Source organism: Scylla paramamosain, chromosome 16, assembly GCF_035594125.1.
Source record: "Scylla paramamosain isolate STU-SP2022 chromosome 16, ASM3559412v1, whole genome shotgun sequence".
Lineage (NCBI taxonomy): Eukaryota > Metazoa > Arthropoda > Malacostraca > Decapoda > Portunidae > Scylla > Scylla paramamosain.
In genome coordinates, this window is record NC_087166.1 from 2,792,559 (window position 1) to 2,805,897 (window position 13,339).

The window sequence follows — 13,339 nt, forward strand, 5'->3', positions numbered from 1 at the left end:
GTGGGGATTACTGTGAATAAGTACGCCGAATTTATTATATGTATATATATATATATATATATATATATATATATATATATATATATATATATATATATATATATATATATATATATATATATATATATATATATATATATATATATATATATATATATATATATATATATATATATATATATATATATATATTTACAGATTTTAAAAAGATTAGCTTCTTAGATGGCAATGATGTCAGTGTGTAAGAGATGGCGAAAGTGGTGGTGAGAATGTGAGGGGCGGACGACGTGGCAGGTGAGTCGGGCGAACAGGTGACAATGGCAGGATCTTTGCTCGACGGACGCCCTCACGTGGCTGCCTCCAGGACAAAGCCTTCATTCCATACTCCACTGAGAATGAATTTTCCGTTTTTCTTCTGACTATCATTGAAATCAGACTTACTGCAAACACTTCGTGAGGATGCAGCCCCAGAAAATGTGGCGGGAGCGAATCTAGAGATAAGGTCAATTACTTACACGATGACTTAAGTAAAACTATATTATTCATAGTGACCTTGAGTAATAAAATAATTCTCATAAAGTTCAACCCTGCAATCAGGAACATTCTTACTATAACATGTAAGTTCAACAAATATAATAAAGGACAAGGATATGGCAACATCAAAAGGATATTGAAGTCACATCACAACCTGAACATGTATCTAGTGATTAATGTCATAATTTCAGATGCAACTGAATGGAAAATATTCCGTTGAATAATGTATCACAATAATGCAATATCTAATCACTTAATGAAAGTAGTGGTGATAATCAGGCAACAATAAATAACTCAATTTAGTTATTCAAAGCCAATAAAGATGTACAGATTATAAAAGAGATTCGCAGAGAGAGAGAGAGAGAGAGAGAGAGAGAGAGAGAGAGAGAGAGAGAGAGAGAGAGAGAGAGAGAGAGAGAGAGAGAGAGAGAGAGAGAGAGAGAGAGAGAGAGAGGCTAAATTTGAGAAAGAATATAACACAAGAGAAGGAGTATAACACGAAACAAAAAGTTAACTTTACATTTGGTGATGGTGTTTGCGTGGGTGTTGGTGTTTGCGTGGGTGTTGGGGTGGTTATAAGTGATGGGATAAGTGAAAGACTGTTAGCGTAGGTGTTGACGATTGGTGGAAGGGTTTCAGAATAGGTTCAGTAGTATTTTGGTGGAAGCCAGAATGTTAGTTTGATGTGAGGATGCCTGGGTAGGTGTGAGGGGCTTACAAATGGAGTAAGACTCAGATTGGGTGTTCAGGTAGGGTGCAAGGATGTTGGTGTGCAGTGTAGGTCGTGATGGAATAAAGAACTGATCTGCCTTAATGCATGCTCGCTGTTGAAACCTGAAAGAGTTCCGCCAATACTGTAATGCCGTGTTGGCAAAGCACATCACCTCACTTTGCACCTCTAATTTCTTTCACCAGCTGTCTTTAGCTTCAGCACTTGCCTGCATCCAATAATCTCACCTCTCCTAACCATCCACTTCCACACTTCCACTCTTCCACTCTCCCCATCACACGCTCCACCTCCATCCTGGTGCTCCCTTTTTCATCTCATCGCCCTCTTCCACCTTGTCACCCAGCCCTTGCCTCTTGCCTTTTGCTCGTATCTCGTACACCGCCTCCACCCACTCCCCCTGCCTTCATTCCTCTTGCAGACACTCTTCGTCTCCCTCAGCCCCCTCCTCCCCTCCCTTGCCACTCACCAATAATGTAGTCGTCGCTATACCTCGTCCCCACCCTCCGCCCCCCTTGCAGACCTCAGTTCAGCCTGTGATTTATATTAAAACGTCTTATATATATATTCAGTACTTATTTTATATGTTAAAGGAGGCATCAGACAGTCAGGATGGTGTGTAAGAATGTATAGCAACTGCCTGTGGTGTATAGATGAATTCCAGTTGTTCGAAAAAGTCATTACTTACAGTTATACCAGTAGTTATAATAAATATACAGTAGTTATACAAAAATCATATAACATGCAAACAACATGCAGACTATCTTGTGATGTATAATGAAGCAAATGGAGATAAACACAATTATCGAGTTCAAAAGGTGGAAACCATGGAATTGTAGAGGAATACCAGCGAGTCGGTTCTTTGTTCACTGAAACACTTTTATTTTTTTTTAGATTACGTGAAGAGACAGTGAACGCTAGCTTATGTGGCCCAGAACACAAGACAGGTGAAAATATACACGAAGATATACCAAAAAAATATGACAACCATTTACCAAAGCAGCAAAGTTGACCAGCGCCCTCGGATCCCAGTCACCCAGTGTTAAGAGCTACTAGAGTCCAGACTGAGATACTTAAAAAGAATCCACTCCATCACGAATATCTGAGATGTCAGACACAAGTCGCAATGGCATGTAGAAAACAACCTCACCACTCACCTGAGTCTCAGCCGACCCGGGAACTTGCTACATGCAAAGTGACAATCAGCGTTGCGAGGTCTACTTACCGGATGTCCACGGGCACGAGTTCCGAGCTGTGGATTGAATGCAAGTAATCATGGCTCGGGTTAAGATGCTTGGGAAAGCCACCCTATGAACACACATTGGTAATATGAAGGTCTTTAGGGGTTAACATTTAAATGCGAAACAAACAACAGTGCAACCGCACTTTCGTTTGATTATTATGAGATTAATATGAAGTTACTTGTAACTAGGAACAAAGCATATGTTTGAAAAACTGATATCATGCTATTAGTGACACACATAAAGCATCTTAAATAAAGCTATAATTTTCATAACCTGACATACAATCAAGAAAAAAACGATGAAGCAATAAAATAATGTTTCATTAGCAAAGCTTAAAAGTAAGCTTACTCCAATCAGCTGCGGAAAGAGACATCTGACGCACGAGAAGGCTTTACTCTGACCAGGAAGGGAAGGATCAAGCTGGTGGAAAACGGCTCTGCCTCGAGCCGCCATGATCAGACAGATCTGCCTACAAGTGTGCAGCTAAAGAAGGGAAGTCAAGGTCAGGTCAGTGGCACTCTGAGGAAGTGAAGGCTTAGCAGTGCTCGTGAAGCGGAGTTTGTGCGGAATGCGAGGATGCGTGAAGGAGTGAAATATAGTCAATGAAACACACACGGGCATGAGAAACAGTAGTCACAAGTCATCCCTAGAAGACAAAAGCAACACAAGCGCGAAAGAAAAAAAAATACCCCTATCAGTCGCGACTCAGTGGTACAGAATGACGAGCAGTTCAATGTTGGCAACCTCTAATGAAACCCTCATCACGCACCCTCTGAGCCGTGATCTGACGGGCACTAACGACCTACGAGCTGCCCTGACTGACACACCTCCACTTCGCCTGAGCAGCGTTGCAACATATCAAATAACTACACCACAGGAACAACCGGAGAGCAAAGGACTAAAATTAGTTTGAATTCATAGCAATATGTTTGCGTCATAAGCTTCAATCAACAGAATGATATAAAGGGAAGGTTTTAAAAACTTGAGGAACTAAAGTCTAATAAAAAATCTGATCTCTATGATCTTATAATGCATATAGCAACTTAGTCATTAAGCAAAATTACATTTGATATTCTCAGGTTAGAGTCTTGCTTCTCCGTAAATTCTGTGAATCTATAAAAAAGAAAAAAAAAAGAAAAAAAAAAAAATATATATATATATATATATATATATATATATATATATATATATATATATATATATATATATATATATATATATATATATATATATATATATATATATATATGTATATATATTTAAAGTTTTGATGTAGTTTCTTTGTACATACTCGAAATTATTTTGTGAGCGCGAAAGTGAGACAAGCAATAGCAGATGGAGGCAGTAGTTGAGTTTGTGAAAGCTGCAGAAAGATGCAGACATAGACAGGAGAAAGAGAGAGGGAGCGGGAAGGTGAGTGGGAGTCTTGGAGTATCGGTTTGCCTGCAAGAGCGACAAGAGAGGGAGAGGAGGGAGAGAAGTGGAGAGAAGGGAAGGGGAGGGCGGGGTCTGCGCAGTCGTGGGCGTCAAGACCCAAATAGATCACCAGCCAGGATGCTACGTCGGGGGGGATGGGGGTTAGGGGGAGTGGGAGACGAGGAGGAGGGGATGGGAGCGGAGGACGGGGTTTTTATCAACGGTGAGCCGCGACCGCCACCACCAGCACTACCACCACCACAACCCTGTTGCTCCTGTTGCTTCTGTTGGGAAACTGTCTCGAACCAATCTCGAGAAGACTGAATGAAAAAGTGTGGTAGAGGAAGCATGGTGAAGGGTCTGCGATGCACTTAGAAAGCTAAAAGGGACCCAGATATTCACGACATGATACATTAGGCCCATTTTTTTCCTTTAGCCGCGGGGGGGGTGGGGAGGATGACGGGATTCTTTTGTTAACTCGACTCAGGCTGTAAGGAAATTCTAAAGGTCTCAGATGGAAAGTGGCAACACAGACCACAACGATATTATAGAAACTACCTGAAACACATGTGGAGTCCAACACAGTGCAAGTAAAAATAAAACAAAAAAAAACAAACAAATAGCAAAAACTACACGAACATCACGGCGCAAAAATTTAAACGCAATAAAGGCGGAACTAACGCACGTCTGAGGCTGGCTGTGACGCGCTCGTGTCAAGCCTTTGTGAGCGGCGGGCGCGGTAGGGCACACAGAGGGCAGGGACTGCAGGGCTGCAATGGTGGGACTTCAACACCCAGACATGCAAAAGACAGGCCACATCACCTTCACTTTCAGATTCGCAGCTGCTTGATGTGTCCTTTGATGCCATGGTGAGGGAAGGAGGCGTGGAGGTAGCGAGCGAAGAAGGGTTATCCACAAAGACCACGAGCACCAGCACCGAGTTTGGGGAAGGCAGGGAGACTCGCCATCCCGGCAGAGAGCAACCACGTGTCTCTCGGGCGCTCTCCACATCAGCCCGGGCTGGCGGTGGAGTTGGGAGGGAAATCAATGACCGAGTTGCTAGATGAAGCTCCAGGCGCCTCGCGGAACCTGTGCAAAGCTTCCATTATGGCGGCCTCTGGTGCTGCTTCTGAGTGAGTGGCTGCTCCTCCACCTGCACCAGACTGACGCGGACGCGACATCCCACGGGCACAACTCTACACCGGGGCTTAGTGCGTGTAGCCGCGAGTGCTTTCAGAGAAAGTAAACGTAGGAAAGAGAGGTTGGACACACGACTACTACTGATGTGGTTACTGCTGCTGCCGCTGCAGCCACCGCTGCTCGAGGTGGGTGAGGGAGAGGGAGAGCACGATGACGCACTCACGCAGGAGGGGAGGAGGCAGCTTCCCGGGGCTGAGGACCTCGTTTGGAAAGGATGAGAGAGAGAGAGAGAGAGAGAGAGAGAGAGAGAGAGAGAGAGAGAGAGAGAGAGAGAGAGAGAGAGAGAGAGAGAGAGAGTCTCAGCAGGTGAAAAGAGATAGAAAGAAGGGGAGAGAGAAGAGACGAAAGGAGATATAAGAGAGAATGGGAGAAAAGAGAAGAAACAAGAAGAGAAGAACAAAGGAGTGAGAGAGGATGAAAAGTAGAGGAGATGAGAATAAAAGGAAAAGAGCGATCAGCAAAAAAGGAAAGGAAAAAGAAAAGGAAGTGAGGGAGCACACACACACACACACACACACACACACACACACACACACACACACACACACACACACACACACACACACACACACACGAGAGAGAGAGAGAGAGAGAGAGAGAGAGAGAGAGAGAGAGAGAGAGAGAGAGAGAGAGAGAGAGAGAGAGAAGAAGAAGAAGAAGAAGAAGAAGAAGAAGAAGAAGAAGAAGAAGAAGAAGAAGAAGAAGAAGAAGAAGAAGAAGATTACTATGGGAAGAGTTAAGCAAGGGCTGACCAGCACTTCGTCAAGGTGATAGTAGAGTGAGAGGCTTCGTGTTTATGACCTGCCAAAGTTATGACACTGCCGCAATTTTACGGTGTGGACAAGACTGAAATATCGTCTGATCGTTGACCCAGTGCTATCCTTGAACCGTCAAGACTATTGCTTAGGTACACACGTGCCCCCGCGGCCTATGTCATGGGTGAAGTCGTGGAAGCACTCACCCTGACCTCTGAGACCCGGCTTATCTGTTAAGACGTGGACGAGTCACACACGCCGACGCGCGAGTAATGAACACATAAGTCAGCGTTCTACAGGCGTGGTAGCAACCAGTCACATATACCTCTCTGACCTCATCACGGGGGACGGAACTCAGCATCCCTCAATGAGACTGATTATTCGCCGTGCAGTGCAAAGTGCAGACACGATCACGAGAGCGTTGCAAGACACGCTTCAGGCACTTCAGGGCCGCGGTAGTTTATCAAGTGTGAAGTGAAAATATTTTGCCTCTCAGGTCTGCCACTGTTTCGCAAGGTGGATGTTGTTTTTTCCTTCGTAGGTCACTTTTCCTCGTTTTGCTGGTTATTTTTAATAGGAAGAAAACCGTTACGTAGTGACTAAAATACAAACATAATTCAAAACGCAACTGATAAAAAATACGTGGGTGGTGAAAATATATAAAAGTATGCACAGTTCAGTGCTTTGTTTTTGTTTTTGTACACAATGTAGCTTTTTGAACTTTGAACGGATGCTTGTAAAAAAACAAAGGGAATTTAAATGATTCATTCTTTAAAGCAACAAAGGAATATTATATCCACAAAGCAAAAGATCGAGAGACGTGTTATATTACCGGTGAGGTGGAAGTCGAGTTACCTCAGCCTAGAGCACACAAGGGTTCACAGCCTGGGATACGAGCTGCTTCGACCTCCCGTCCCCTCCCCCCAAATCCCCCAAACACCCCAGCTGCCCCCTTGCCGCACTCACGCCTGCCCCCTCCTCCCTGCCGTGTGATGTTTCCGACGGGCGGCGTGTCAGGCCCGCAGAGTTTATCACACAGTGTTGCTCGCAGCTGGGCCGCCACGCTCCCACCGCCCTCTGTGCTCGCCCAGCCAGGGGAGACTGTATGTATTTATCTTTATGTATTTCAGTGCATGGGACTACCTTTTTACAAATATTCCCAATATACAAGTTAATAATAATAATAATAATAATATATATATATATATATATATATATATATATATATATATATATATATATATATATATATATATATATATATATATATATATATATATATAGAGAGAGAGAGAGAGAGAGAGAGAGAGAGAGAGAGAGAGAGAGAGAGAGAGAGAGAGAGAGAGAGAGAGAGAGAGAGAGAGAGAGAGAGATACCGTTAAAAACATGTATATTTAAGTACACACACACACACACACACACACACACACACACACACACACACACACGTCACTGCAGCTGTGTGTGGCTATAAAAACCATGATGCGTATAAACTTGTGTAATTAGGGTCTTATCATTTATCAGCATTTGCCACCTAAACGAGTTCGGCGAGCCAATGAAGGTTTTAATGTCACCTTCAGCCTCGCCAGTCCGGCACCCAGGTGACAACACATCCACCACACCTGCTCACCCACACACGCCACCCTCAACTTCGGTACGGTGAACCGGGAGTACAACTTTAAGCGCAAGGCAGCTATCCACACATTCGGACGCGGTCTGTTGTAGGAGGCTCGGGGAGGAAGGGAGGCAGGAGAGGGGAAAGGAGGGGCACAAAGAGGAGAGGAGAGAGAGAGGGAGGAGGAGCTCTTTCCGGCGGGAGGAGGAACGGGGAGGAGGATCGGGTAGGAGAGGAAGGGAGTAAGGGAGGGGGAGAAGGAGAAGGTGGAGGAGGGGTTGAATGTCCGTGATAACCCCGTTTTCTTTCACTTAAAGCTCCGTGATGAGAAGGGAGACGAGAGGGTTATGGTGGGCGGCCGTCGTTGCTGCTGTTCCTCACTTCTCGACTCCTGGTCCTGCGGCTTTCCATGTTTTTTCCTTTTTGTTTATGTGCAAGAGTGACGTGACGCGAAGCTAAGTAGTTCAGGCTGCGCGATGGAAAGAGGAACAAGGAGGAGACAGGGAGGGAGGGATCAATGTAGGCTACATTATTCACGTTGGAATGTTCTTGTCATCTCTCCTTTGTCTATCTTTACACGACACTGATCTCAATGTCTTCTTTGCTTTGAAAGAATCAATTATGATTATTTTTTCCTCATTAAACATTTTATCTATGCCATATTCTTATCGCACTGACGTGTGTCCATCCCTCCCTTTGTGTTGCTTGCATTAATGATATGCAATCAAATCTTTGCCTCATTTGCATTTAGAGTAATGAAGGCCGGGTATTGTTGTCTCACCTGTCCGGACACCTGCCAATAAATATTACACGTACATAGGGACCATTGTTCCTCTTCCTCCTTTTGTCTGCACGCGCCTCGTGATACAGAGGTTTACCTGCACTACGGAGTACCTGTTCGCTAATGACAGGTAATTTGTGGAAAATTACTGCACAAGTATCGCCTCACTGGTGTGATAACAGTGACAGTCTCTACCCCCAGTTTTTCTTATCGCGGGAAGTCCACGAGAGGGTAGATCTTATCACATTCCGTTGTGTTACACGCCCAAATACTTCCTCTCCGCCTGACATCCGCTCACGCTATCTAGCCGCTTTCAAATTTCATAGGGAGACGTAAATGTATATGTATTTTACAATTAAGACGGAACTGGTGATAATTTTAACAGTGAAATATAGATTTATGACACACACACACACACACACACACGCTACTCTGTTGGGAAAACATAACCTGTTACAACTGTTGGCACTACAGAGCCTCATAAGTTGTCGTGTGCCTAGAGAACACCAGTGATGTACTGAGAAATGGAAAAACAAGGAGACAAGGAGGGGGAAAGATAAACTGAAACTGGATGAAGGACGAGAAAAGGAGACGGTAGAGGAGGAAGACGAACAGCAATAGGAGGAGGAGGAGGAAAAGGAGATGGAGGTGTAGGAGGCGAGGCCACATCGTCCGTCACACTGTCGCTCGGTACCTGTTTATCATACCACGTGCCAGACATTTACAGGCTGGGCTTCATATATTTCATTATTTACAGTGTGTGTGTGTGTGTGTGTGTGTGTGTGTGTGTGTGTGTGTGTGTGTGTGTGTGTGTGTGTTTCTCCTACCAACCATCTCCTCTGCTTCCCTTCCTTTCTTCGCCTAGTCTCCCCCTTATCCAGCCCCTCCGGCTCACAGTGTTCCCTTCCTCCGCTCATCCCTCCCTCCCTCTCCCCATTCCTCCCGCTCATCTCCTTGACAACGGCGGCTAATCCCTCTGAGAAGTTCAATATATCATGCAAACACACCTGCGATCCCCTGAGGAGTCCCCCCAGCCCCTGCCCGTCCCTTGGATTGCGCCTGGGGGCTAATGAGCAAAAGTTTCTTGGGCTCAATTGTACTCACTTTAAGGAGGAGAATCTCAGCTTTGGGGGCGTGTGTTTCATAGCACTACCTGACCCCCGCTGCACATTTTCGCGCGTCTGCCTAAAACTATCTATCTCGATCAAGTTTAAGGGTGTTAAGGTGAGCTTAGTGGCGTGGCGATTGCCTCTTTGACAAGTTTCTGCTTCCTTCCAGAGAGGAGGGTGTCGAGGCAGATCAGTCATTTGCATAGTGCGCGCAGGGGAGGGCGTGCAGGTGGCGCAAGGTGACCATTAAGACAAGTATCGCCTGTCCACAGTTATTGTGTTGAAGGTTGTCTACATGTTCACTTGGCGGTGTTGCTGATCAGCCGTCTCTTCCTTCTTAGTAACTTAGTTTTTTGCTGCACGGACAATCTTCCGGCTGCACGTTCCCCCAACAGAGATAAATGGGCATTATATTTATATTACAATACTTTATGGTGACGATATGCAATTATGAAAGTGGTTTTAAATGAGTGTGCACGCCACGTGTACCACAATTATTATACAAGACTTAAATATTAACAAAAAAATAAGTTAATACAAAATCTTTCTCAGGTCCATTTTCTCCCTGTGTGTAACGCAGCATCGCATCAGGCAAATGACACTAGAAGAAGATAATCATATCAGACATAACACATGCATTCACCACTCTTGTACAGGCACGCGCGCGCACACACACACACACACACACACACACACACACACACACACACACACACACACACACACACACACACACACACACACACACACACACACACACACACACACACACACGACCTACCCAGCTAACACGTTTCACTGCACAATGAAGGCCATTAGACGTTTCCTGTACCAGTTGGTCCCTGCAGGCCTCGGGAAGGCGGGGGCCCTCACAAGGTACACATACAACTCTTAAAATATTATTCGTAATAACACACTTCTGCTGAAGTCTTACTATTGATCAACAGAAACTTAGGTAAAGTGACATATGACTTGTAATTTGACTGCTTCTCTACTTCCTCATTTGTTTCTTCCTTTCCCTTCTCCCCAGTTTTCTCTGTTCGAGATTCAGCACGCTGCTGCCATTCTTCCCACATTAATCTTTCACTGAGAAGATGAAAAGGAGCCACCAGACCCCCTTTCCCCTTTCCCCAGCCCACACCCATACACTTTCACCGTAATTGTTAAAAAAAAAAAAGTCCTCAATAATTATATGTAAAGAAGAATATCATTAACCATTTCATTGAACTCCTTAAGTGATTAAATGGAGCGGAAGGTAAATAGTAAGTAATTTTGCCCCATCCCACCTTCCCCTCGCACTCCTTTCTCTTCCACCTGTTTTATAAGAGAAAGTAAAAAGAATAATGAGATGAATTACCGCCCCTCACACCTGCTCTTGTCCAGACGTCGCTTGAATAGGGCAGAGGAAAGAAGCACTACCCTCCCCACTCCATTCCTCTCCTTCTCCCCCAAAGCTTTCACAACACTGCACGGAGGAAAAAACGGTAATTTTATACGCGCGTGTGGTAGACGTTGCAGGCAGGGACGTAGGGGAGAGGGGAAGCAAGACGGCAGGTGACATATTGTTTCATTACGGCGAGCTGCGGGGAGTAAGAAAAGAGGGGCGTGGGGAGGGGAGAATGAGGAGTGGGGGAGGAAGGGGAAGTGGAGATTCGCTCCTTCAAAGGGGATAATTACCATATTGAGGGGATCGATAATGAGACGGACATTCATTACGTCACAGACTAAACAAGAAACAAGCCAAAAAAATACAAAAGAAAGGAGTTCCCACGCGTTAATTAACAGGTAATAGGAAGAAAAAGATCCCTGGCGTGTCTGTGGCGGAGAGTTTTGATTATCTGGGCAGACAAGAGGAGTGGGAAGGAGGTGAAGGAGAAAGAAGAAAGGGGGCACACGATAATTCATTTTAACATGCATCCTTATTTAATCTCATTTATGAACAGTAATGAATGTAAAGCAAACATGTACAAGGTGCGACTGAGTGAAACTGAGAAAAAAAAATGACTGAATGGGAAATGGAGGGAAAGGAGAAGAATTGGAACAAGGGCGAAGGTGGTGAAGTAAGTGAAGGGAGTATCGACGAACTATGTTAGGGTGGCGGACGTCAGGAATGAGTGGAATGGTAAGGGATGGTGGAGGGAGAGGAAGACGAAGAGATGGTAGAGTGGTGGGTGAGGGAGAGGCTAGGAGGGAGAGTTAAGAGACGGTATTGAGAGAGGAGGAAGGGGGAGGGAAGATGGAAGTAAGAGAGGCTGTGAAGGAAAGGGGAGAAGGGAAGCTATAGGAAAGAGTATCAAGAAGGGAAGGGGCGTGTAGGAGAGAGCATGGTAGAAGGGGAGGAGGAGGCATGACAGGACCCAGGAGAGGAGGGGGAAAAGCTCATGAATCCTGTCATTCAGTCAGAGTTGTGGCACTTATTATAGCACTGCTGGCACTGGTGGGGAGGTGAGTATGAGTGACGGTGGATGGTTGGCCGCAGCTGGGGAGGGGAAGGGAGGGAGGAAGAGCAGGGGGAGACCAAGGATGAAGGTGGGGAGGTGTCAGGCAGAGGGATGAGAGGGCGAGTGAGAGGAGTCCCACATGTTGCAAACAGAGTAAACTAAGGATGAATTTAAGAGGCTAATAGAAAGTGTGTTTCATATGCATCGTTTCCTCTCAATTACTTGTGAGACGACCAATTAGGATAAAAGATGGATCAAAACAGTCTAAGAAAAACAGCTATGTACACACAAATGTTCCAAGAGTACAAACTGGCACTTATCGATCACTAATAAATGGATATTAATTCCACGTGATATAAATACCAACTCATTTAGAGCAGTAATACCGAGAACAATTAAAATGCTTCCTGCCACTTGCCAGTTCACGCTACTAGCAACACGAAGCCCTTCATCCATCAAGGTCACGGCACGGAACAAGTATCGCTGTACGTGAGGCGCTGGCAGGAAGGTGGTGGTCGCGTGTAAAAACCGTCAAGGATAATTACCGTGATCGTGCGAGTGTCAGGGGCGATAATAGTGGCTGCGTGTCCTCTCCTCCTCCCTTTGCCCTTACTACTGAAGTCGAAAAAGAACTACCCGAAGGACACGATGGGATGAACTAAACAAACAGCGATTTCTTAAGAACTGCTGTGTGTCTGAATGAGAGAGAACATATTGCACTTCTGCTTCATATTATCCAGTTATATGATGACTAATATGAAGCAAAATAATGAGGAGAGAGATAAGACTGATGCAAGAACTAAACAGACCCTTCACCTTTTATTCTTGTGTGTGTTGTCAAATATTTTCTTTCACTTTGGTTTTGAAGTAATGTTTAGACCTCTTCATGCCTTGCCTGACACCTTTTATCACTATCACTACACAACCAAAGACAGAAAATGAAGTTAAACAGCAAAGGGACTAAGAAGGTAAAGGAAAGGCCCTCGCCAAGCTCACAAGTAATAAGTGAGGGGAAGGTGAGCCGTGCAAAGCGTGTGTGAGTCGTGTAGGACCTAAGGAGGTGTTGTATGAAGCATCCAGCACGAGGCAAACCAGCACAGGTAAAGCCATTGATTAACATGCCAAGAATCAGATGAATATTGCCATTGCAGCATTCATAAGAAATAGTAGCAAATTAAATACAAACACCTGTGATAGCTCCCATCACCATCACCATCAGCACCACTGCCATCACCACCACCACCACTGCCATCCCCACTGGCTGGCGTGCCTCAGTATATACGAAGCCACTCACCTCTCATCTACAAGGCTGTGAACATTTTGTCAGTTTTGAGTAAAATCCATCCTGCCTTGAAATTATTGTTATCAACTTCAGCATGTTGGTTCAAGGTAAAGTTATTTTTATCAATAATTCACATGAGTTTTACTAAAATATGATATATGTAAATATAGACTCAGAGTAGCTCTTTTGACAAACATTTACCAGGAACGTGTTATACTTTAGTGACACGAATAAT

At 44.7% G+C, this 13,339-nt stretch overlaps 1 protein-coding gene across 1 annotated transcript in view; it reads right to left on the reverse strand.

Annotated features, from left to right (window-relative positions):
- Window positions 1–13,339, reverse strand: part of LOC135107892 (homeotic protein ultrabithorax-like) — a 169,486-nt gene that overhangs the window by 94,668 nt on the left and 61,479 nt on the right. Inside the window, 1 exon segment of the mRNA XM_064018261.1 lies at window positions 2,487–2,513. Coding sequence (XP_063874331.1) covers window positions 2,487–2,513 — 27 coding nt within the window.